Here is a 24,769-nt window from a genome sequence, read left to right on the forward strand (position 1 = left end):
GATCCCACCCCACACTCTCTCTCTCTCTCTCTCCCCAGGTCCTGATCTGATTCCTCTCTCTCTCCCCAAGGATCCTGATCTGATCCCACCCCTCTCTCTCTCTCTCTCTCTCTCTCCCCAGGTCCTGATCTGATTCCTCTCTCTCTCTCCGAGGATCCTGATCTGATCCCACCCCACTCTCTCTCTCTCCCCAGGTCCTGATCTGATCCCTCTCTCTCCCCAAGGATCCTGATCTGATCCCACCCCTCTCTCTCTCTCTCTCTCTCTCTCTCCCCAGGTCCTGATCTGATCCCTCTCTCTCTCTCCGAGGATCCTGATCTGATCCCACCCCACTCTCTCTCTCTCTCTCTCCCCATGTCCTGATCTGATTCCTCTCTCTCTCTCCGAGGATCCTGATCTGATCCCACCCCCTCGCTCTCTCTGAATCCTGATCTGTTCCTTGTGACTCTCTCCAGATCCTGAGCTGATCCTCTCTCCGTCTCTGGATTTTATCCCCCTCTCTCTGTAAATCCTGATTTGATCCCTCTCTCTCTCTCTCTCTCTCTCTCCGAATACTAATCTGTTCTCCCTCTCTCTAGATCTTGATCTGATCCCTCTCTCTCTGGATCCTAATCTCATCTCTCTCTGAATCCTAATCAGATCTCTCTCTCTCTCTCTCTGGTTCTTAATCTCATCTCTCTCTCTCTGGATCCTAATCTGATCTCTCTCTCTCTCTCTCTCTCTGGATCCTGATCTGATTTCTCTCTCTCTCTCTCTCTGGATCCTAATCTGATCTCTTCCTCTGGATCTTGATCTGATTTATCTCTCTCTCTGGATCCTAATCCAATCTCTCTCTCTCTCTCTCTGGATCCTGGTCTGATCTCCCTCTATCTCTCTCTCTGGATCCTAATCCGATCTATCTCTCTCTATCCAGCTCTATCTGTCCCACCCCTCCTTAAACCAGCTTATATTTCACCTCTTTTCTATTTTTACTTAGTTCTGATGAAGAGTCACACGGACTCGAAACGTTAACTGTGTTCCTCCCCGCAGAGGCTGTCGGACCTGCTGAGTTTTTCCAGGTATTTCTGTTTTTGTTCTATCTCTCTCTCTGGATCCTGAACTGATCCTTCTTCATCTCTCTCTCTCTCTCTCTCTCTCTCTCCTCTGATTCTGATCTGATCTCTCTCTCTTGGCCCTGAACTGATCCCTCTCTCTCTCTCGGTCCATGAGTGTTGAAAGAGGCGGCTGCTGAGATAGTAGATGCAGTCGCAGTCACCTTCCCATATACTCTGGGATGTTTCCTGGAGGATTGGGAGCTGGCAAATATAGCCCCACTATTTAAGAAAAGAGGGAAGAGGGGAAATAGGAAACTACAGACCAGTTAGCCTGACATGAGTAGTAGGGGAAAATGCTAGAGTCTACAACAAAGGATGTGATAACAGGGCACTTAGGTAGGACTGGGCAAAGTCAACATGGATTTGTGAAAGGGAAACCATGTTGAACAGACCGGTTTGAATTTTGATTGAGGATGTAACTAGGAGGATAGATAAGGGGGAACCGGTGGATGTGGTGTATTTGGGAAGTTCCCTGATAAAGTCCCACGCGAGAGGATAGTCAACAAAGTTACAGCACATGGGATTGGGGGTGGGGTTGAGGATTGGCTAACGGACAGATGGAATAACAACGTGGAGAAAGGTGAGGTTACCCACTTCGGTAGGAAAAACAGAAACACGGAGTATTTCTCGAAGGGTGAGGGAAAGGTTGAACTTCGAAAGGGTCTCGGGTCTCCTTCCTCAAGAGTCAAGAAACTAACGTGCAGGTACAGCAAGTGATGGAGCACGTGTTGGTACAGACTCGATGGGCCGAAGGGCCTCTTCTGCACTGTGTGATTCTGTGAATTAAGAAGGCAAATGGTACGTTGGCCGATATTGCAACTGCTGGGGGTGGGGTGGTCTAGAGCTAGGGGACACAATAAGGGGCAGGCCATGGGAAGGAACTTCTTCACTCAGAGGGTGGTGAACCTTTGGAACTCTCTACCCCACGGGGCTGCGGAGACTCAGTCACTGAGTATTTTAAACACGGAGGTCGGTAGATTTCTACATGTTGAAATATGGATCAGGTCAGGACTGAGAGAGAGAGAGAGAGAGAGAGAGAGAGAGATCAGATCAGGATGCAGAGAGAGAGAGATCAGATCGGGATGCAGAGAGAGAGAGAGATCAGGTCAGGATGCAGAGAGAGAGAGATCAGATGAGGATGCAGAGCGAGAGAGAGAGAGATCAGATCAGGATGCAGAGAGAGAGAGAGAGAGATCAGATGAGGATGCAGAGCGAGAGAGAGAGAGATCAGATCAGGATGCAGAGAGAGAGAGAGAGATCAGATCAGGATGCAGAGCGAGAGAGAGAGAGATCAGATCAGGATGCAGAGCGAGAGAGAGAGAGATCAGATCAGGATGCAGAGAGAGAGAGAGAGATCAGATCAGGATGCAGAGAGAGAGAGAGATCAGATCAGGATGCAGAGAGAGAGAGAGATCAGATCAGGATGCAGAGAGAGAGAGAGATCAGATCGGGATGCAGAGAGAGAGAGAGATCAGGTCAGGATGCAGAGAGAGAGAGAGAGATCAGATCAGGATGCAGAGAGAGAGAGAGATCAGGATGCAGAGAGAGAGAGAGAGATCAGATCAGGACAGGACCATGTGAAAGAGAGAGAGAGAGAGAATGAGGGAACAGATCAGGATCTAGGGGGAGAGAGAAAGAGAGAGAGAGGGACGGGCACAGAGGGATCAAATGATCAAATCTGGACCCAGAAAGAGAGTGAGAGGGAAGGATCACATCAGGATCTGGAGAGAGAGAGAAAGATCAGATCAGGATCTGGAGAGGGAGAGAGAGATCACATCAGGATCTGGAGAGGGGGAGAGAGATCAGATCAGGGTCTGGAGAGGGAGAGATGGATCAGATCAGGGTCTGGAGAGGGAGAGAGGGATCAGATCAGGGTCTGGAAAGGGAGAGAGGGATGAGATCAGAATCTGGAGAGGGAGAGAGAGATCAAATCAGGATCTGGAGAGATAAAGATGGATCAGATCAGGATCTGGAGAGGGGGAGAGAGATCAGATCAGGATCTGGAGAGGGAGAGATGGATCAGATCAGGGTCTGGAGAGGGAGAGAGAGATCAGATCAGGATCTGGAGAGGGAGAGATGGATCAGATCAGGATCTGGAGAGGGAGAGATGGATCAGATCAGGATCTGGAGAGGGAGAGATGGATCAGATCAGGATCTGGAGAGGGAGAGATGGATCAGATCAGGATCTGGAGAGGGAGAGAGGGATCAGATCAGGGTCTGGAGAGGGAGAGAGAGATCAGATCAGGATCTGGAGAGGGAGAGATGGATCAGATCAGGATCTGGAGAGGGAGAGAGGGATCAGATCAGGGTCTGGAGAGGGAGAGATGGATCAGATCAGGGTCTGGAGAGGGAGAGAGAGATCAGATCAGGGTCTGGAGAGGGAGAGAGAGATCAGATCAGGGTCTGGAGAGGGAGAGAGAGATCAGATCAGGGTCTGGAGAGGGAGAGAGAGATCAGATCAGCGTCTGGAGAGGGAGAGATGGATCAGATCAGGGTCTGGAGAGGGAGAGAGAGATCAGATCAAGATCTGGAGAGAGAGATCAGATCAAAATTCGGAAAGAGAGACAGAGAGAGAGAAGTGACAGATGGATCAGATCAGGAGGAGAGAGTTGGGGGGAAGATGAGATAGGGGGAGAGAGAGAGGAGAGAGGGAGAAGAGAGACAGAGAGAGAGAGACAAAGAGAGAGAGACAGAGAGACAGTGGGACGGGGACAGGGAGACAGAGAGGGAGACTGAGAGGAATCATCGTAAGAACATAAATAGGAGCAGGATTGGCCATTCAGCACTTTGGGCCCACTCCACCATTGATCTCTCTCTCTCTCCCTGGATCTGATCCCGCTCTCTCTCTCTCACCAGATCTGATCCCTCTCTCTCTCCCCTGATCTGATCCCTCTCTCTCCGGATCCTGATCTAATCTCTCTCTCTCCTGATTTGATCTCTCTTTCACCTGATCTGATCTGATCTCTCTCTCTCTCTCTCTCTCTCCTGATTTGATCTTTCTCTCTCTCGCCAGATCTGATCCCTCTCTCTCTCTCTCTCGCCAGATCTGATCCCTCTCTCTCTCCTGATCTGATCTCTCTCTCTCTCTCCGGATCCTGATCCCTCTCTCCGGATCCTGATCTAAACTCTCTCTCTCCTGATTTGATCTCTCTCTCACCTGATCTTATGCCTCTCCCTCTCTCTCTCTCTTGCCAGATCTGATCCCTCTCTCTCTCTCTCTCTCCTGATTTGATCTCTCTCTCTCTCTCTCTCCTGATCTGATCTTATCTCTCTCTCTCGCCAGATCTGATCCCCCTCTCTCTCCTGATCTGATCTGATCTCTCTCTCTCTCTCTCCTGATTTGATCTCTCTCTCTCTCTCTCTCTCTCACCTGATCTGATCTGATCTTGCTCTCTCGCCAGATCTGATCCCTCTCTCTCTCTCTCTCGCCAGATCTGATCTCTCTCTCTCTCTCCTGATCTGGTCCCTCTCTCCAGATCTGATCCGTCTCCCCGGATATGATCCCTCTCTCCAGATCTGATCCATCTCTCCGGATATGATCCCTCTCTCCAGATCCTGATCTAATCTCTCTCTCCTGATTTGATCTCTCTCTCTCTCTCTCTCTCTCTCTCTCTCACCTGATCTGATCTGATCTCTCTCTCTCTCGCCAGACCTGATCCCTCTCTCCGGATCTGATCCCTCTCTCCGGATCCTGATCTAATCTCTCTCACCTGATCTGATCCCTCTCCAACTCTCCAGATCTCTCTCTTTGCAACTCTCCAGGTCCTGATCTCTGCCTCTCTGCTATCTGATCACTCTCTATCTCGGTCCTGAACTGATCCTCTCTCTCTCTCTCTCTATGCATCCTAATCTGATCTCTCTCTCTCTCTCTCTGGATCCTGATCCTGATCTGATCTGTCTCTCTCTCTCTCTCTCTCTCTCTCCGGATCCTAATCTGATTCCTCCCTCTCTCTCCAGGTCCCGGTCTGATCCCTCTCTCTCTCTCTCTCTCTCCCTCTCTCTATCTCTCTGGATCATGATCTGATCTCTCTCTCTGGGTCCTGATCTGATCCGTCTCTCTCTCTCTCCAGGTCCTGGTTCAATTCCCCCCCCCTCTCTCTCTCTCCCTCTATCTCTCCGGATCATTATCTGATCTCTCTCTCTGGGTCCTGTTCTGATCCGTCTCTTTCTCTCTCTCTGGATCATGATCTGATCTGTCTCTCTCTCTCTCTCTCTCTCCAGGTCCTGGTTCAAATCCCACCCCCCCCCACCACCCCGCCCACCCCCACCCCCACCCCCACCCTCTCTCTCTCCCTCTATCTCTCCGGATCATGATCTGATCTCTCTCTCTCTGGGTCCTGATCTGATCCGTCTCTCTCTCTCTCCAGGTCCTGGTTCAATTCCCCCCCCTCTCTCTCTCTCTCCCTCTATCTCTCCGGATCATGATCTGATCTCTCTCTCTCTCTCTCTCTGGGTCCTGATCTGATCTGTCTCTCTCTCTCTCTCTCCAGGTCCTGGTTCAATTCCCCCCCCTCTCTCTCGCTCTCCCTCTATCTCTCCGGATCATTATCTGATCTCTCTCTCTGGGTCCTGTTCTGATCCGTCTCTTTCTCTCTCTCTGGATCATGATCTGATCTGTCTCTCTCTCTCTCTCTCTCTCCAGGTCCTGGTTCAATTCCCCCCCTCTCTCTCTCTCTCCCTCTATCTCTCCGGATCATTATCTGATCTCTCTCTCTGGGTCCTGTTCTGATCCGTCTCTTTCTCTCTCTCTGGATCATGATCTGATCTGTCTCTCTCTCTCTCTCTCCAGGTCCTGGTTCAATTCCCCCCCCTCTCTCTCTCTCTCCCTCTATCTCTCCGGATCATGATCTGATCTCTCTCTCTCTCTGGGTCCTGATCTGATCCGTCTCTCTCTCTCTCTCTCCAGGTCCTGGTTCAATTCCTCCCCCCCCCCCCCCCCCCACCACTGTCTCTCTCTCTCTCCCTCTATCTCTCCAGATCCTGATCTGATCTCTCTCTCTCTCTCTGGAACCTGACCTGATCGCTCCCTCTGGATCCTGATCTGATCTCTCTCTCTCTCTCTCTGGATCCTCTTCTGATCTCTCTCTCTCCTTCTGGATCTTGATCTGTTCTCGCTCTCTCGCTCTCTCTGGATCCTGATCTGATCTCTCTCTCTCTCTCTCTCTCTCTCTCTGGATCCTGATCTGATCTCTCTCTCTCTGGAACCTGACCTGATCGCTCCCTCTGGATCTCGATCTGATCTCTCTCTCTCTCTCTGGATCCTGACCTGATCTCTCTCTCTGGAACCTGACCTCTCCCTCTGGATCCTGATCTGATCTCTCTCTCCAGGTCTTGATCTCTCTCTCTCCAGATCCTGATCTGGTTTCTCTCTCTCTCCGGATCCTGATCTGATCTCTCTCTCTGGAACCTGACCTGATCTCTCCCTCTGGATCTTGATCTGATCTCTCTCTCTCTCTGGATCCTGATCTGATTCCACCCCTCCCCCTCCTCCAGATCCTGATCCCTCTCTCCCTCTCTCTGTCCTAGTCTGATCTCTCTCACTCTCCATCCTTCTCTCTGTCCTTCTCCATATCCTTCTCTCCCTCTCCCCCACCCAAGGGTGCTCCTGCTGCAGGTACATCCACCCATCCCTCACCCAGGGGTGCTCCTGGTACAGATACTCTCTTCCCCTCCCTCACCCGAGGGTGCTCCTGCTGCAGGTACTCCCTCCCTCTGTCCCCCACCCAGGGGTGCACCTGCTGCAGGTGCATCCTTCCCCCCACCCAGGGGTGCTCCTACCTGCTCTGTACCTGGGGGGGTCTGCAGACGCCGCCGGACCTACCCCCAACCTCCCGGGCCGGCCTGGGATCGGGATGGGGATCGAGATTCCCGGAGCCAGCACGCGCGCTCCCGCTCGCATCCTCCGCGTCCAGGAGCCTCAGACCCGCCCTGAGCGCCGTGCGCGGCCCCGCCTTAAAGGGGCAGGGACTGGCTGCTGAAGGCGTTGCTTAAAGAAGTCGGCAAACCTGACAGAGGGGGGGGGGGGGGGGGGGGGAATGTCTGCTTAAAGGGGCAGGCACATTGACAAAGGAGACTGGATGCTTAAAGGGACAAGCACATGGGCACAGGGAACTGGAAGCTTAAAGGGACAGGCACACTGACACAGGAGACTGGATACTTAAAGGGACAGGCACATTGACACAGGAGACTGGATGCTTAAAGGGACAGGCACATTGACAAAGGAGACTGGATGCTTAAAGGGACAGGCACATTGACAAAGGAGACTGGATGCTTAAAGGGACAGGCACATTGACACAAGGAACTGGATGCTTAAAGGGACAAGCACATTGACACAGGGAACTGGAAGCTTAAAGGGACAGGCACATTGACACAGGAGACTGGACACTTAAAGGGACAGGCACATTGACACAGGGAACTGGATGCTTAAAGGGACAAGCGCATTGACACAGGGAACTGGAAGCTTAAAGGGACAGGCACATTGACACAGGAGACTGGACACTTAAAGGGACAGGCACATTGACACAGTGCTTTAAGTGACAGGCACATTGACACATCGTGGTTAAAGCGACAGGTACGTTGACACGGGGGACTGTCTGCTTAAAGAGACAGTCACATTGACACGGTGCTTAAAGCAACAGGCAAATTGACACAAAGTGTTTAAAGTGACAGCTCATCGACACAGGGTGGTTAAAGTGACAGGCACCTTGACACAGGGTGGTTAAAGTGACAGGCACCTTGACACTGGGGACTGGGTGCTTAAAGGAACAGGCACATTACCACAGGGGACTGTCTACTTAAAGGGGCAGACACATTGACACAAGGGACTGGCTGCTTAAAGAGCAGACACACTTGACACTTTGGACCTTCTCCTTAAAGGGGCAGGCACACTTGACACATGGACTGGCTGCTTAAAAGGGCAGGTGCATTGACACAGAGGAGTGGCTTCTTAAAGGAACAGGCACGTTGACACAGCGGACCGGTTGATTAAAGAGACAGGCACATTGACACAGGGGACTGGCTGTTTAAAGATGCAGGCACACTTGACATAAGGACCTGCCTACTTAAAGGGGCAGGCTCATCTGGCACAGGTGACTGGCTACTTAAAGAGAAAGGCTCATTTTGCACAGGGGACTTGCTGCAAGTACGGTAGGACCTGCCTACTTAAAGGGACAGGCACACGATCTGGGCAGGGAAAGCGGACTGCTTAAAGGGGCAGTCTTGCTTTAAAGTAGTCATTAACCACCTTGTGCCCTCAGGACACCTTCCTTAGCCCCAGTACTCACTCTCTGGCCTCAGGATCCTCCTCTTAGCCTCAGGACTCCCTCATTAGGATCCTCTCAGCCTTAACTCCATTTGCCTTCAGGATATTCATCTAAGACACAGGACCCCTCTCCTTAGCCTCAGGACCCATCTCCTTAGCCTCAGGGCCCCTCTCCTTGGCCTCAGGGCCCCTCTCCTTGGCCTCAGGGCCCCTCTCCTTGGCCTCAGGGCCCCCGCTTTGGCCTCAGGACCCCCGCCTTGGCTTCAGGATCCCCGCCTTGGCCTCAGGGCCCTGCCTCTTGGCCTCAGGACCCTGCCTCTTGGCCTCAGGACCCCCCTCCTCTTGGCATCAGGACCCCCCTCCGCTTGGCCTCAGGATGCTTCCTCCTCTTGGCCTCCGGAGCCCCCTCCTCGGCCTCAGGACCCTGCCTCTTGGCCTCAGGACCCCCCTCCTCTTGGCCTCAGGACCCCCTCCCCTCCCCTCCTCTTGGCCTCAGGACCCCCCCCTCCTCTTGGCCTCAGGACACCCCCCCTCCTCTTGGCCTCAGGACCCCCCCTCCTCCTCTTGGCCTCAGGACCCCCCCTCCTCCTCTTGGCCTCAGGACCCCCCCTCCTCCTCTTGGCCTCAGGACCCCCCCTCCTCCTCTTGGCCTCAGGACCCCCCCCTCCTCTTGGCCTCAGGACACCCCTTCCGCTTGGCCTCAGGACCCCCTTCCTCTTGGCCTCAGGACCCCCTCCTCTTGGCCTCAGGATCCCCCCCTCCTCTTGGTCTCAGGACCCCCCCTCCTCTTGGCCTCAGGACCCCCCCTCCTCTTGGCCTCAGGACCCCCCCCTCCTTTTGGGCTCAGGACCCCCCCTTCCTCTTGGCCTCAGGACCCCCCCCTCCTCTTGGCCTCAGGACCCCCTCCTCTTGGCCTCAGGATCCCCCCCTCCTCTTGGTCTCAGGACCCCCCTCCTCTTGGCCTCAGGACCCCCCCTCCTCTTGGCCTCAGGACCCCCCCTCCTCACGGCCTCAGGACACCCCCCTCCTCTCGGCCTCAGGACCCCCCCTCCTCTTGGCCTCAGGACCCCCCCTCCTCTTGGCCTCAGGACCCCCCCCCTCTTCTTGGCCTCAGGACCCCCCCTCCTCTTGGCCTCAGGACACCCCCTCCTCTTGGCCTCAGGACCCCCTCCCCTCCACTTGGTCTGGCTCTGACCACTGGTTGGTCCTTTTACTCCTGAGGACCGCTAATTGGCCAATTCCGTCATCTGGAAATCGCTGATTGGCCGGCTGGGTGCGGGGTTAGATGATTGGTCGGCTGGGTGCGGGGATCGCTGATTGGTCGGCTGGGTGTGGGGATCGCTGATTGGCCGGCGCTTTCCGGAGGACATCGCGGATTGGTCAGCACCAACGGCTGCGTCGCCGGGCTGTGAGCAACGGCCATTGGCTGACGGCGGCCGTGCGCGTTGGCGATTGGCCGCCCAGGTCGGGCCTCTCCGATTGGTGCACGACTTCCAACCACCCCCACCCCCCCCCACCACCCCACCACGGGCGCACCCGAGATGTCCGCGGATTGGTCCGTTCACGAGGGTTCACCTCGTTGATTGGGTGAGGGAGAGAAAGGGGCGTGGCGAGGCCTGAAGCGGGAGCGCAGTTCAGGCGCCTGGAGAGCTGGGGGGTTAGAGGCAGCGCGTGGAGCCGACACTGAGGGCGAATCCGGGGAGGCAGCCGAGCTGAGACGGTGAGGAACAGGCGGCTGGACGGCCGCGCGGGCGACCGTTGGCCGTCAGATTCAAATTGAAAAGCGGCCGCGCTCGATAACCCGGGAGCCCGTTCCCAGCGGCGCGGGAAACCCCGTCAGAGGCAGCTCTCAACAAACCCCGCCCCCTCCCGCCGTGGCCCCGCCCCCTCCCGCCGTGACCCCGCCCCCTCCCGCCGTGACTCCGCCCCCTCCCGCCGTGACCCCGCCCATTCCCACGGTGACGGCTCACGCTCTGCCCCCTCCCGCCTTTGCTCCGCCCCCTCCCGCCTTTGCTCCGCCCCCTCCCGCCTTTGCTCCGCCCCCCTCCCGCCTTTGCTCCGCCCCCCTCCCGCCTTTGCTCCGCCCCCCTCCCGCCTTTGCTCCGCCCCCTCCCGCCGTGACTCCGCCCCCTCCCGCAGTGACTCCGCCCCCTCCCTTCGTGACTCCGCCCCCCCTCCCGCCTTTGCTCCGCCCCTTCCCGCCGTGACCCCGCCCCTTCCCACAGTGACGGCTCACCCTCTGCCCCCTCCCGCCGCGACCCCGCCGCGACTCCGCCCCCCTCCCGCCGCGACTCCGCCCCCCTCCCGCCGCGACTCCGCCCCCCTCCCGCCGCGACTCCGCCCCCCCTCCCGCCGCGACTCCGCCCCCCTCCCGCCGCGACTCCGCCCCCCTCCCGCCGCGACTCCGCCCCCTCCCGCCGCGACTCCGCCCCCTCCCGCCGTGACCCCGCCCCCTCCCGCCGTGACCCCGCCCCCTCCCGCCGTCCACTCCCGCCCCCGCCATCCACCCCCTCCCCCACTCCCCACCCCCCGCCATCCACCCCCTCCCCCACTCCCACCCCTTCCCCCACTCCCACCCCCTCCCCCACTCCCCACCCCCTCCCCCACTCCCACCCCCTCCCCCACTCCCACCCCCTCCCCCACTCCCACCCCCTCCCCCACTCCCCACCCCCCGTCATCCACCCCCTCCCCCACTCCCACCCCCTCCCCCACCCCCTCCCCCACTCCCACCCCCTCCCCCACTCCCACCCCCTCCCCCACTCCCACCCCCTCCCCCACTCCCCACCCCCCGTCATCCACCCCCTCCCCCACTCCCACCCCTTCCCCCACTCCCACCCCCTCCCCCACTCCCCACCCCCCGTCATCCACCCCCTCCCCCACTCCCACCCCCTCCCCCACTCCCACCCCCTCCCCCACTCCCCACCCCCCGTCATCCACCCCCTCCCCCACTCCCACCCCCACCGTCCACCCCCGCACCCACCGTCCACCCCCTCCCCGACTCCCACCCCCACCGTCCACCCCCTCCCCCACTCCCATCCCCCCATTCCCGTCCCCACCGTCCACCCCCTCCCCCACTCCCGCCCCCGCCGTCCTCCCTCTCCCCCCACTCCCGCCCCCACCATCCACCCCCTCCCCCCGACTCCCACCCCCACCCCCACCGTCCACCCCCTCCCCCCGACTCCCACCCCCACCGTCAGCCCCCTCCCCCCGACTCCCACCCCCACCGTCCACCCCCTCCCCTTGACTCCCACCCCCACCGTCCACCCCCTCCCCCCGACTCCCACCCCCACCGTCCACCCCCTCCCCCCGACTCCCACCCCCACCGTCAACCCCCTCCCCCCGACTCCCACCCCCACCGTCCACCCCCTCCCCTTGACTCCCACCCCCACCGTCCACCCCCTCCCCCCGACTCCCACCCCCACCGTCCACCCCCTCCCTCCCATTCCCACCCCCACCGTCCACCCTCTCCCCCACTCCCATCGTCCACCCTCTCCCCCTCCCCCACCGTCCACCCCCTCCCCCACCGTCCACCCCCTCCCCCACCCCCCGCACCCTTTCCCCATCCGGCTGACCCCCACCCCTCGCGTCCGCCCCCTTTCCCCCCGGTTTGACTTTACGATCTGACCTCTCTCTCTCTCCTGGTTTTGTTTCTGCTCAGTCCGATCCCGGGGATGATTTCCCTCACCTTGTTCCCTCCGCCCAGCACCGACGGCAGTGTCACCCTGTACGAGCTCAACAACGAGCTGGTCACCGGCCCACACAGTGAAGCAGACGTGCAGGCCTTCCACCTCCAGGTAAGGGAGCCCGTCACTGGGCTACATGCAGAGTAATTTGGGTGCTGGTCAATGGGATTAGCGGAATAATATTTCGGCACAGACTAGAAGGGCCGAATGGCCTGTTTTCTGTGCTGTAGTGTTCTCTGGTTCTAAACCTCTCTCCCTCCCTACAATCCGGTTAGGGACCATTAACCTCTAAAGGCAAATCCCAATTCCCGACGAGAGGATCGACTGAACTCCCTCAGAAACCTCCGTGTTTTCCAAAAAAAAACCCCACAAATTTTCTGGTGTCGGAGCAAATTAAATAAAATAAAACTTCTAACTTGACGCGAACAGGCTGTAACTACGTCTGTTACGCTCTCAGCCTTACTCCTTACTTCCCCCCCCCAAGCCTTTTCCTTGCCAGATGCACCAATCAATCTTCAAGCTATTTACTTCCGTTGGGAAAACCCGTCAGCATGCCACAGCCCTCTGGAATTCACTCGAATTCCACTCCGCTACTCTCAGAGGTGAGACTTTCATTTACTGCCTCTTGACTATGGACGCTTCAGTCCCTTGTTCTGGCTACCTTCTCAGTACTTCCAACGGGGGATGATGGTGGCGTGATATTGTCGCTGGACTAGTATTCCAGAGACCCAGGATAATGCTCTGGGGACCCGGGTTCCACGGCAAATGGTGAATTTTGTATTCAATAAAAATCTGGAATTAAAAGGCTGATGATGACCATGAAACCATTGCCGATTGTTGTAAAAACCCATCTGGTTCACTAATGTCCTTCAGGGAAGGGAAATCTGCCCTCCTTACCTGGCCTGGCCCTACATGTGACTCCAGACCCACAGCAACGTGGTTGACTCTCAAAAATGCTCTCTGAGCGAGGGCAATTAGGGATGGGCAATAATAAACGCTGGCCTAGCCAGCGATGCCCACATCTCATGAACAAATAATATATATATAAAAAAAAAATTCTACTGACTGCTCTCTTTTACCACCAGCCTCCGTGAGGACCACTGCAGGTTCTTCCACTGGCTTCAAAACTAGGCAATCTTCCAAATTCCGGCCCCCCCGTGCGGACCACACTAACTGGCCTTAGCTTTGGCTATCTTGTCTCAGCGAGTGGGTAGCTGCACACAGCTGGCGTACGGCACTGATCGCTCTTTTGTTTCCCCCCCCCCCCCCCCCCCCCTACAGGTTCTCAGGTTACCTCCCATAGCCATCCTGAAGGACTGCCTGAAACAACACAGCCGGTCTGAGTACTGCACCAAGGCAGCTTTTATACACCACTGCGAGTCTGTCTGGAAACGCAGCGCAAACGCCTGGTGAGTGCCCTCCAGGGCAGGGCTGTTCCTCCTGGCCCACCCTCGGCTGTGTTCCCCGAGGCTCAGCTGAGGGCGTGACTGAGCACCTAGTTTCACGCTCGGGGAGCGTAACTTTTCCTTTCAGGAGTTGGATTGTTTGAAGAGTAAGACGAGTGGAAGCGGCTGGCTTGGGAAATTGGGGCACTAACTTCTTGTTTCATTCGTTCGCGAGGATTGTGGGGGTGTCGCTGGTCTGGGCCCCAGCATTTATTGCCCAACCCTAATTGCCCCCTTGAGAAGGTGGATGGGTGGGTGAGCCGCCTTCTTGAACCGCTGCAGTCCCTGTGTGTGGTGTAGGTACACCCACAGTGCTGTTAGGGAGGGAGTTCCAGGATTTTGTCCCGTGTGTGGTGTAGGTACACCCACGGCGCTGTTAGGGAGGGAGTTCCAGGATTTTGTCTCGTGTGGTGTAGGTACACCCACGGCGCTGTTAGGGAGGGAGTTCCAGGATTTTGTCCCGTGTGGTGTAGGTACATTCACGGCGCTGTTAGGGAAGGAGTTCCAGGATTTTGTCCGTGTGGTGTAGGTACACCCACGGCGCTGTTAGGGAGGGAGTTCCAGGATTTTGTCCGTGTGGTGTAGGTACACCCACGGCGCTGTTAGGGAGGGAGTTCCAGGATTTTGACCCGGCGACAGTGAAGGAACGGCCGATTATATTCCCAAGTCGGGATGGTGAGTGGCTCGGGAGGGGAACTTGCAGGTGGTGGTGTTCCCCGTGTGTCTGCTGCCCTCGTCCTTCTAGGTGGTAGAGGTAGTGGGTTTGGGCGGCACTGTCGAAGGAGCCCTTGGTGAGTTGCTGCAGTGCATCTTGTAGATGGTACACACACTGCTGCCCCTGTGCATCGGTGGTGGTGGAGGGAGTGAATGTTGGTGGATGGGGTGCCCCATCGAGCGGGGGCTGCTTTGTCCTGGACGGTGTCGAGCTTCTCGAGTGTCGTGGGTGATTGAAATTCTAGGTGCTAGTGGTCGTGTTCGTTTAGTAAGATCAGACCCTGAACAGCAGGCCTTGCCAGAGACGAGGTACCTTCATAAGGGGGGTCAGGTTAATTATTCGTGTAATTTTCCAGGCCAGAGAGAGGCTGAAAAGCAAAGGATTGACAAGAGTAGATCCTAAAGTATCCAAATACTTGTCAGATCAAAGGACAAGCCTAGGAATGGGAGACAATTAGTTTGGGTTTCTAACTAGGACAACCCAGGCGAGCCACATTGCCATGGAAATAGACTCGGGGAGACAGCATTTTGTTTTGGGTTTCTCCGTGTCTTAGACTCACCGACGCAGTCAGTCAGCTCGAAAGGAAGGGGCGTATCTGCCAGGACCCAACCTACCTTCGCAAAGGAGGGCCAGAGAGAGAGATGCAGTGGTTATCGTTGGGGTTCACCCCCATGACGCAGGACTCTGCGCTCCAGGGGCTGTTCCCAGGGAACGCCCACCCAGACAAACCTCAAGTCTGGCCGGAGGGCCGTCATTTCAGTGGAAGGCGCTCTTCGGCCTGCCCGAAACTTGCAGGTCCTTCCAGTGCAGAGAGTTGTCCGCCGACCGGGTGTTGAGGACTTGCGCGTTCTAAGGTCCGGGACTACGTGCTGAGGGACGCACTAAAGCTTGGGGCAGAGGTGCAATGGGGGAAGGTGGCTGTCTGAGACCTTTCACCCAGAGGACACAGTGGGACTGGGAGCTGTGTGGAATCCCTTGCGCTGCGTGCCTGAGTATATTGTAAACATCAAGAGGTATTCGCAATTGTACTATGAGGAAACTCAGTGAAACGTGCAGATTGGTTGAGTTTTATTGCAATTTCTGTCATTTTTCAATTGGAATTTTTTTTGGAATGTAACTTTACACGTTTTATGAATAAGTATATTTTTCTGTGGGGTGGGGGGGGGAAGAGAAAAGAAAAGTATCTCTCAGCAGCCGGAGCAGAGAGCGTAAGAGGCCATCAGGAATGAGGGGTGTTCCTGAGCTGGAGCCAGGCAGCTGGAATTGCAAGTGGGACGTGTAAAGCCAAGCGCATGAGCAAGGGAGATTGTCAGGTCTGCCTGATGAGGCCAGTGGGAGAAATGTGCAGTGGGAATCCTCGCAGAAAGAAGGAGAGAGAGAGAGAGAGAGATCTGGAAGACTGAGAAACTGAGGAGAATTGAAGTGAATTCCTGAGAGCTGTGGCACACTCTCTGGTTTGGACTCAGGAGAAGTGAAGGAACCCCTGGTAGGAATGAAACAGACAGAACAGGGGGTGTCCAGACCAGATTCTCGGGTTTGACTAGGAAGGGTTCGGGAAGCAGCGTTAAGTCAGTAATATTTCCTTTGTTTAACTCTTGTACAGTAAAGCTTCTTCTGTTAATAATCTGGCATAATTCTTTTCAGTTAATAACTGGGAGTTGGAATTTCTCTTTTTAAAAGCTTATTGTTTCCTTGAGATCAGAACAATGCCCGGGGACAGGGGCTACAGAACGAGTGGCACACTCCTTTCACGTCCATCTCTCTTTCATTTCAGGCATGAAGCAGGACTCTCTGGCTTGCTCTGTGAGATTACAAAATCTGTCGATGAAGGTAACGTGCCTGAGTGGGGAAAGGGGACATGGGGTCTGGGATTCACTCCTTGTCCAAAAGATGCTGCAACAACAGCGCGGCGCTACCTCAGCGCTGACCCTCCGACAGTGCGGCGCTCCCTCAGCGCTGACCCTCCGACAGTGCGGCGCTCCCTCGGCGCTGACCCTCCGACAGTGCGGCGCTCCCTCAGCACCGACCCTCCGACAGTGCGGCGCTCCCTCAGCGCTGACCTTCCGACAGTGTGGCGCTCCCTCAGCGCTGACCCACTGACAGTGCGGCTCTCCCTCAGCGCTGACCCTCCGACAGTGCGGCGCTCCCTCAGCGCTGACCCTCCGACAGCGCGGCGCTCCCTCAGCGCTGACCCTCCGACAGCGCGGCGCTCCCTCAGCGCTGACCCTCCGACAGTGCGGCGCTCCCTCAGCGCTGACCCTCCGACAGTGCGGCGCTCCCTCAGCGCTGACCCTCCGACAGTGCGGCGCTCCCTCAGCGCTGACCCTCCGACAGTGCGGCGCTCCCTCAGCGCTGACCCTCCGACAGTGCGGCGCTCCCTCAGCGCTGACCCTCCCACAGTGCGGCACTCCCTCAGCGCTGACCCTCCGACAGTGCAGCGCTCGGTGTGGGAGTCTCTTGCTGACCGTCTGTCTGTCTGTGTTCGCTCGGTGCCGGAGACTGTTGCTGACCATCTGTCTGTGTTTAATTTCAGCCCCGCGCTGGTTGAGGACAGTCTCTGCTTTTGCCTTGACGATTTTCCGCTGGGCTGCATCATTACACAGCTCCCTGTCTCCTCACCTCACCGTACGTACCCGCCTCGTATCCACACTCACAACTTTCATAGCGTTACAGACGGGACAAGGTCACACAGACCCCACACCCCCCACCGAGCCTGTTACCCAGGAACAGGAGGAGGCCATTCAGCCCCTCTCCTCCTCGAGCCTGTTACACAGGATCAGGAGGAGGCCATTCAGCCCCTCTCCTCCTCGAGCCTGATACACAGGAACAGGAGGAGGCCATTCAGCTCCTCTCCTCCTCGAGCCTGTTACACAGGAACAGGAGGAGGCCATTCAGTCCCTCGAACCTGCGACGCAGGGACATTCAGTCCCACTCGAGCCAAGTTCCATAATCCTTAATCCCCCCTCACCCAGCACAAGCCCAGCAATTTCAGCCTTGATAATTCCACTGGACACCCACACACACACCCCCACCCCCACCCCAACACCCACCCACACCCCCCACATACATCCCCATCCCCACTCCCACACCCCCACCCAAACCACCACACCCACACCCCAACCCCCACCCACCCCCACCCTCACCCGCAAACACACTCTGTGGGGGTCCTGCGGGGTGTGGGGGTCCTGCGGGGTGTGGGGGTCCTGCGGGGTGGGTGTGGGGGTCCTGCGGTGTGGGTGTGTGGGTCCCGCAGTGTGTGTGGGTCCCGCGGTGTGGGGTGGGGGTCCTGCGGTGTTGGGGGGGGGTCCTGCGGGGTGTGGGGGTCCTGCGGGGTGTGGGGGTCCTGCGGTGTGTGGGGGTCCTGCGGTGTGGGTGTGGGGGTCCTGCGGTGTGGGTGTGGGGGTCCTGCGGTGTGGGTGTGGGGGTCCTGCGGTGTGGGTGTGTGGGTCCCGCGGTGTGGGGGGTGGGGGTCCCGCGGTGTGGGGGGGGGGGGGGGTCCTGCGGTGTGGGGGGGGGGGTTCTGCGGTGTTGGGGGGGGGGGGGCCTGCGGGGTGTGGGGGTCCTGCGGGGTGTGGGGGTCCTGCGGTGTGGGTGTGGGGTCCTGCGGTGTGGGGTCCTGCGGTGTGGGTGTGGGGGTCCTGCGGTGTGGGGTCCTGCGGTGTGGGTGTGGGGTCCTGCAGTGTGGGGGTCCTGCGGTGTGGGTGTGGGGGTCCTGCAGTGTGGGTGTGGGGTCCTGCGGTGTGGGGTCCTGCGGTGTGGGGTCCTGCGGTGTGGGGTCCTGCGGTGTGGGGTCCTGCGGTGTGGGTGTGGGGGTCCTGTGGTGTGGGTGTGGGGTCCTGCGGTGTGGGGTCCTGCGGTGTGGGTGTGGGGGTCCTGCGGTGTGGGGCTCCTGCGGTGTGGGTGTGGGGCTCCTGCGGTGTGGGTGTGGGGGTCCTGCGGTGTGGGTGTGGGGGTCCTGCGGTGTGGGTGTGGGGGTCCTGCGGTGTGGGTGTGGGGTCCTGCGGTGTGGGTGTGGGGCTCCTGCGGTGTGGGGCTCCTGCGGTGTGGGGCTCCTGCGGTGTGGGGTCCAGCGGTGTGGGGGTCCAGCGGTGTGGGTGCCTGCGGTGTGGGTGTGGGGGTCCTGCGGTGTGGGTGTGTGGGCCCTGCGGTGTGGGTGTGTGGGCCCTGCGGTGTGGGTGTGTGGGTCCTGCGGTGTGGGTGTGTGGGTCCTGCGGTGTGGGTGTGGGGTCCTGCGGTGTGGGTGTGGGGGTCCTGCGGTGTGTGGGGGTCCTGCGGTGTGGGTGTGTGGGTCCTGCGGTGTGGGGTCCTGCGGTATGGGGGTCCTGCGGTATGGGGGTCCTGCGGTGTGTAGGGGTCCAGCGGTGTGTAGGGGTCCAGCGGTGTGTAGGGGTCCAGCGGTGTGTAGGGGTCCAGCGGTGTGTGGGTGTCCAGCGGTGTGTGGGGGTCCAGCGGTGTGTGGGGGTCCAGCGGTGTGGGTGTGGGGGTCCTGCGGTGTGTGGGGGTCCTGCGGTGTGGGTGTGGGGGTCCAGCGGTGTGTAGGGGTCCAGCGGTGTGTAGGGGTCCAGCGGTGTGTAGGGGTCCAGCGGTGTGTGGGGGTCCAGCGGTGTGTGGGGGTCCTGCGGTGTGTGGGGGTCCTGCGGTGTGGGTGTGGGGGTCCAGCGGTGTGTAGGGGTCCAGCGGTGTGTAGGGGTCCAGCGGTGTGTAGGGGTCCAGCGGTGTGTAGGGGTCCAGCGGTGTGTGGGGGTCCTGCGGTGTGTGGTTGCCTGCGGTGTGGGTTTGGGGGTCCTGCGGGATGTGGGGGTCCTGCGGGGTGTGGGGGTCCTGCGGGGTGTGGGGGTCCTGCGGGGTGTGGGGGTCCTGCGGGGTGGGTGCCTGCGGGGTGGGTGCAGGGCGATCGCCGGTCACAGGGACGTGTGAATAAACGCTGTTCTTTGTTCTTTTTCTCTTCCCCTCGCAGCTCAGCACCGAGGCTCTGCTGTCCGAATACTCCCAGGCGACCAACTGGTGAGTCACTGACAGGATATATCTCCCCCTGTATCCGCGTGTAGACAGGTGACGGGATATCTCCCCCCCTGTGTCAGGGTGTAGACAGGTGACGGGATATCTCCCCCTGTGTCAGGGTGTAGACAGGTGACGGGATATCTCCCCCTGTGTCAGGGTGTAGACAGGTGACGGGATATCTCTCTCCCTGTGTCAGGGTGTAGACAGGTGACGGGATATCTCTCTCCCTGTGTCAGGGTGTAGACAGGTGACGGGATATCTCTCCCTGTGTCAGGGTGTAGACAGGTGACGGGATATCTCTCCCCCTGTGTCAGGGTGTAGACAGGTGACGGGATATCTCTCTCCCTGTGTCAGGGTGTAGACAGGTGACGGGATATCTCTCCCTGTGTCAGGGTGTAGACAGGTGACGGGATATCTCTCTCCCTGTGTCAGGGTGTAGACAGGTGACGGGATATCTCCCCCTGTGTCAGGGTGTAGACAGGTGACGGGATATCTCCCCCTGTGTCAGGGTGTAGACAGGTGACGGGATATCTCTCCCCCTGTGTCAGGGTGTAGACAGGTGACAGGATATCTCTCCCTGTGTCAGGGTGTAGACAGGTGACGGGATATCTCTCTCCCTGTGTCAGGGTGTAAACAGGTGACGGGATATCTCTCCCTGTGTCAGGGTGTAGACAGGTGACGGGATATCTCTCTCCCTGTGTCAGGGTGTAGACAGGTGACGGGATATCTCCCCCTGTGTCAGGGTGTAGACAGGTGACGGGATATCTCCCCCTGTGTCAGGGTGTAGACAGGTGACGGGATATCTCTCCCCCTGTGTCAGGGTGTAGACAGGTGACGGGATATCTCCCCCTGTGTCAGGGTGTAGACAGGTGACGGGATATCTCCCCCTGTGTCAGGGTGTAGACAGGTGACGGGATATCTCTCCCCACTGTGTCAGGGTGTAGACAGGTGACGGGATATCTCCCCCTGTGTCAGGGTGTAGACAGGTGACGGGATATCTCTCTCCCTGTGTCAGGGTGTAGACAGGTGACGGGATATCTCCTCCTGTGTCAGGGTGTAGACAGGTGACGGGATATCTCTCCCCCTGTGTCAGGGTGTAGACAGGTGACGGGATATCTCCCCCTGTGTCAGGGTGTAGACAGGTGACGGGATATCTCCCCCTGTGTCAGGGTGTAGACAGGTGACGGGATATCTCCCCCTGTGTCAGGGTGTAGACAGGTGACGGGATATCTCTCCCCCCTGTGTCAGGGTGTAGACAGGTGACGGGATATCTCTCCCTGTGTCAGGGTGCAGACAGGTGACGGGATATCTCTCTCCCTGTGTCAGGGTGCAGACAGGTGACGGGATATCTCTCCCCCTGTGTCAGGGTGTAGACAGGTGACGGGATATCTCTCCCTATGTCAGGGTGCAGACAGGTGACGGGATATCTCCCCCTGTGTCAGGGTGTAGACAGGTGACAGGGTCACTCCCCCTGTGTCAGGGTGTAGACAGGTGACGGGATATCTCCCCCCCTGTGTCAGGGTGTAGACAGGTGACGGGATATCTGTCCCCCCTGTGTCAGGGTGTAGACAGGTGACGGGATATCTCTCCCCCCTGTGTCAGGGTGTAGACAGGTGACGGGATATCTCTCCCTGTGTCAGGGTGCAGACAGGTGACGGGATATCTCTCTCCCTGTGTCAGGGTGCAGACAGGTGACGGGATATCTCTCCCCCCTGTGTCAGGGTGTAGACAGGTGACGGGATATCTCTCCCTGTGTCAGGGTGCAGACAGGTGACGGGATATCTCCCCCTGTGTCAGGGTGTAGACAGGTGACAGGGTCACTCCCCCTGTGTCAGGGTGTAGACAGGTGACGGGATATCTCCCCCTGTGTCAGGGTGTAGACAGGTGACAGGGTCACTCCCCCTGTGTCAGGGTGTAGACAGGTGACGGGATATCTCTCCCCCTGTGTCAGGGTGTAGACAGGTGACGGGATATCTCTCCCCTGTGTCAGGGTGTAGACAGGTGACGGGATATCTCCCCCCACTGTGTCAGGGTGTAGACAGGTGATGGGATATCTCTCCCTGTGTCAGGGTGTAGACAGGTGACGGGATATCTCCCCCCCTGTGTCAGGGTGTAGACAGGTGACGGGATATCTCCCCCTGTGTCAGGGTGTAGACAGGTGACGGGATATCTCTCTCCCTGTGTCAGGGTGTAGACAGGTGACGGGATATCTCCCCCTGTGTCAGGGTGTAGACAGGTGACGGGATATCTCCCCCCACTGTGTCAGGGTGTAGACAGGTGACGGGATATCTCCCCCTGTGTCAGGGTGTAGACAGGTGACGGGATATCTCTCCCCCTGTGTCAGGGTGTAGACAGGTGACGGGATATCTCTCCCCCTGTGTCAGGGTGTAGACAGGTGACGGGATCTCTCCCCCTGTGTCAGGGTGTAGACAGGTGACGGGATATCTCTCCCCCTGTGTCAGGGTGTAGACAGGTGACGTGGTCGCTCCCCCTGTGTCAGGGTGTAGACAGGTGACGTGGTCGCTCCCCCTGTGTCAGGGTGTAGACAGGTGACGGGATATCTCCCCCTGTGTCAGGGTGTAGACAGGTGACGGGATATCTCTCCCCCTGTGTCAGGGTGTAGACAGGTGACGTGGTCGCTCCCCCTGTGTCAGGGTGTAGACAGGTGACGTGGTCGCTCCCCCTGTGTCAGGGTGTAGACAGGTGACGTGGTCACTCCCCCCGTGTGTCAGGGTGTAGACAGGTGACGTGGTCGCTCCCCCTGTGTCAGGGTGTAGACAGGTGACGTGGTCACTCCCCCCGTGTGTCAGGGTGTAGACAGGTGACGTGGTCACTCCCCCCGTGTGTCAGGGTGTAGACAGGTGACGTGGTCACTCCCCCCGTGTGTCAGGGTGTAGACAGGTGACGGGATATCTCTCTCCCCCTGTGTCAGGGTGTAGACAGGTGACGGGATATCTCTCTCCCTGTGTCAGGGTGTAGACAGGTGACGTGGTCGCTCCCCCTGTGTCAGGGTGTAGACAGGTGACGTGGTCGCTCCCCCTGTGTCAGGGTGTAGACAGGTGACGTGGTCGCTCCCCCTGTGTCAGGGTGTAGACAGGTGACGTGGTCGCTCCCCCTGTGTCAGGGTGTAGACAGGTGACGTGGTCGCTCCCCCTGTGTCAGGGTGTAGACAGGTGACGTGGTCGCTCCCCCTGTGTCAGGGTGTAGACAGGTGACGTGGTCGCTCCCCCTGTGTCAGGGTGTAGACAGGTGACGTGGTCGCTCCCCTTGTGTCAGGGTGTAGACAGGTGACGTGGTCACTCCCCCTGTGTCAGGGTGTAGACAGGTGACGTGGTCGCTCCCCCTGTGTCAGGGTGTAGACAGGTGACGTGGTCGCTCCCCCCGTGTGTCAAGGTGTAGACAGGTGACGTGGTCACTCCCCCCGTGTGTCAGGGTGTAGACAGGTGACGGGATATCCCCCCGTGTGTCAGGGTGTAGACAGGTGACGTGGTCGCTCCCCCCGTGTGTCAGGGTGTAGACAGGTGACGTGGTCGCTCCCCCTGTGTCAGGGTGTAGACAGGTGACGTGGTCGCTCCCCCTGTGTCAGGGTGCAGACAGGTGACGTGGTCACTCCCCCCCTGTGTCAGGGTGTAGACAGGTGACGTGGTCGCTCCCCCTGTGTCAGGGTGTAGACAGGTGACGTGGTCACTCCCCCTGTGTCAGGGTGTAGACAGGTGACGTGGTCGCTCCCCCTGTGTCAGGGTGTAGACAGGTGACGTGGTCACTCCCCCCGTGTGTCAGGGTGTAGACAGGTGACGTGGTCGCTCCCCCTGTGTCAGGGTGTAGACAGGTGACGTGGTCGCTCCCCCTGTGTCAGGGTGCAGACAGGTGACGTGGTCACTCCCCCCGTGTGTCAGGGTGTAGACAGGTGACGTGGTCGCTCCCCCTGTGTCAGGGTGTAGACAGGTGACGTGGTCGCTCCCCCTGTGTCAGGGTGTAGACAGGTGACGTGGTCACTCCCCCCCTGTGTCAGGGTGTAGACAGGTGACGTGGTCGCTCCCCCTGTGTCAGGGTGTAGACAGGTGACGTGGTCACTCCCCCCCTGTGTCAGGGTGTAGACAGGTGACGTGGTCGCTCCCCCTGTGTCAGGGTGTAGACAGGTGACGTGGTCACTCCCCCTGTGTCAGGGTGTAGACAGGTGACGTGGTCACTCCCCCTCTGTGTTGAGGGCGCAGCGAGCTTGCTGATGATTATTGTTCTGTGTTCCCAGGCTTGGCTGCCCCCTTCGTGCTTTCGCCTGGCACCCGCACACTTACAAGTTTGCCCTGGGCCTTCTGGACGATTCCGTCCGAGTCTACAACTGGAAGAGGTACGTGTGGGTCTGAGCCCAGCGTGTCGGTCTGCTCCTGTCTGCCTGTGTCTGCCTGTGTCTCCCTGTGCCTGGGGTGTGCACCACAAAACTGCGCGTGTATTCCTGTGTCTGTGTGTGTCTGTGTGTGTCTGTGTGTGTCTGTGTGTGTCTGTGTGTGTCTGTGTGTGTCTGTGTGTGTGTGTCTGTGTGTGTGTCTGTGTGTGTGTCTGTGTGTGTGTCTGTGTGTGTCTGTGTGTGTCTGTGTGTGTCTGTGTGTGTCTGTGTCTGTGTGTGTCTGTGTGTGTCTGTGTCTGTGTGTGTCTGTGTGTGTGTCTGTGTGTGTGTGTATGTATGTCTGTGTATGTATGTCTGTGTCTGTGTGTGTCTGTGTGTGTCTGTGTGTGTCTGTGTGTGTCTGTGTGTGTCTGTGTGTGTGTCTGTGTGTGTGTCTGTGTGTGTGTGTCTGTGTGTGTGTCTGTCTGTGTGTCTGTCTGTGTGTCTGTCTGTGTGTCTGTCTGTGTGTGTCCGTCTGTGTGTGTCCGTCTGTGTGTGTCCGTCTGTGTGTGTCTGTGTGTGTGTGTCTGTGTGTGTGTGTCTGTGTGTGTGTGAGCGTCTGTGTCTGTGTGTGAGCGTTTGTGTGTGTGGTCAGCCCCTCGGTCACTCCTGCTCCCTCTTGCTTTCTTTCAGTGAGACTGTGCCGACACTAAAACATCGCTTGCAAAAGGATGTCTCGGTCCTGGCCTGGAAGCCTCTGTGTGCCTCAGTGCTGGCAGTCGGCTGTGAGACCTGTATCCTTGTGTGGAACATAGACCCCACCTCACTCTCCACCAGGTAACCCACCACCGTCCGGCGAGCAGCCTGCCCGATTCACACCCCACACCACACGACTGAGGGAGCGCCGCACAGTCGGAGGGTCAGCGCTGAGGGAGCGCCGCACTGTCGGAGGGTCAGTGCTGAGGGAGCGCCGCACTGTCGGAGAGTCAGCGCTGAGGGAGCGCCGCGCTGTCGGAGGGTCAGCGCTGAGTGAGCGCCGCACTGTCGGAGGGTCAGCGCTGAGGGAGCGCCGCGCTGTCGGAAGGTCAGCGCTGAGGGAGCGCCGCACTGTCGGAGGGTCAGTGCTGAGGGAGAGCCGCATTGTCGGAGGGTCAGTGCTGAGGGAGCGCCGCATTGTCGGAGGGTCAGCACTGAGGGAGCGCCGCACAGTCGGAGGGTCAGCGCTGAGGGAGCGCCGCACTGTCGG

At 58.5% G+C, this 24,769-nt stretch overlaps 1 protein-coding gene across 1 annotated transcript; it reads left to right on the forward strand.

The window, feature by feature from the left end:
* The first annotated feature begins 12,007 nt into the window (after positions 1 to 12,007).
* On the forward strand, positions 12,008 to 24,364 carry aaas (achalasia, adrenocortical insufficiency, alacrimia). Its single transcript, XM_078537882.1, has 7 exons — positions 12,008 to 12,149; positions 13,320 to 13,447; positions 15,973 to 16,028; positions 16,732 to 16,823; positions 19,156 to 19,202; positions 23,449 to 23,547; positions 24,217 to 24,364. Exons 1-7 carry the CDS (start codon positions 12,027 to 12,029, stop codon positions 24,362 to 24,364), a joined length of 693 nt encoding a protein of 230 aa, XP_078394008.1. The 5' UTR covers positions 12,008 to 12,026.
* The last annotated feature ends 405 nt before the right edge of the window (positions 24,365 to 24,769 follow it).

This window comes from Cetorhinus maximus, unplaced genomic scaffold (genome assembly GCF_964194155.1).
Source record: "Cetorhinus maximus unplaced genomic scaffold, sCetMax3.hap1.1 HAP1_SCAFFOLD_3246, whole genome shotgun sequence".
NCBI classification, from domain to species: Eukaryota; Metazoa; Chordata; class Chondrichthyes; order Lamniformes; family Cetorhinidae; genus Cetorhinus; species Cetorhinus maximus.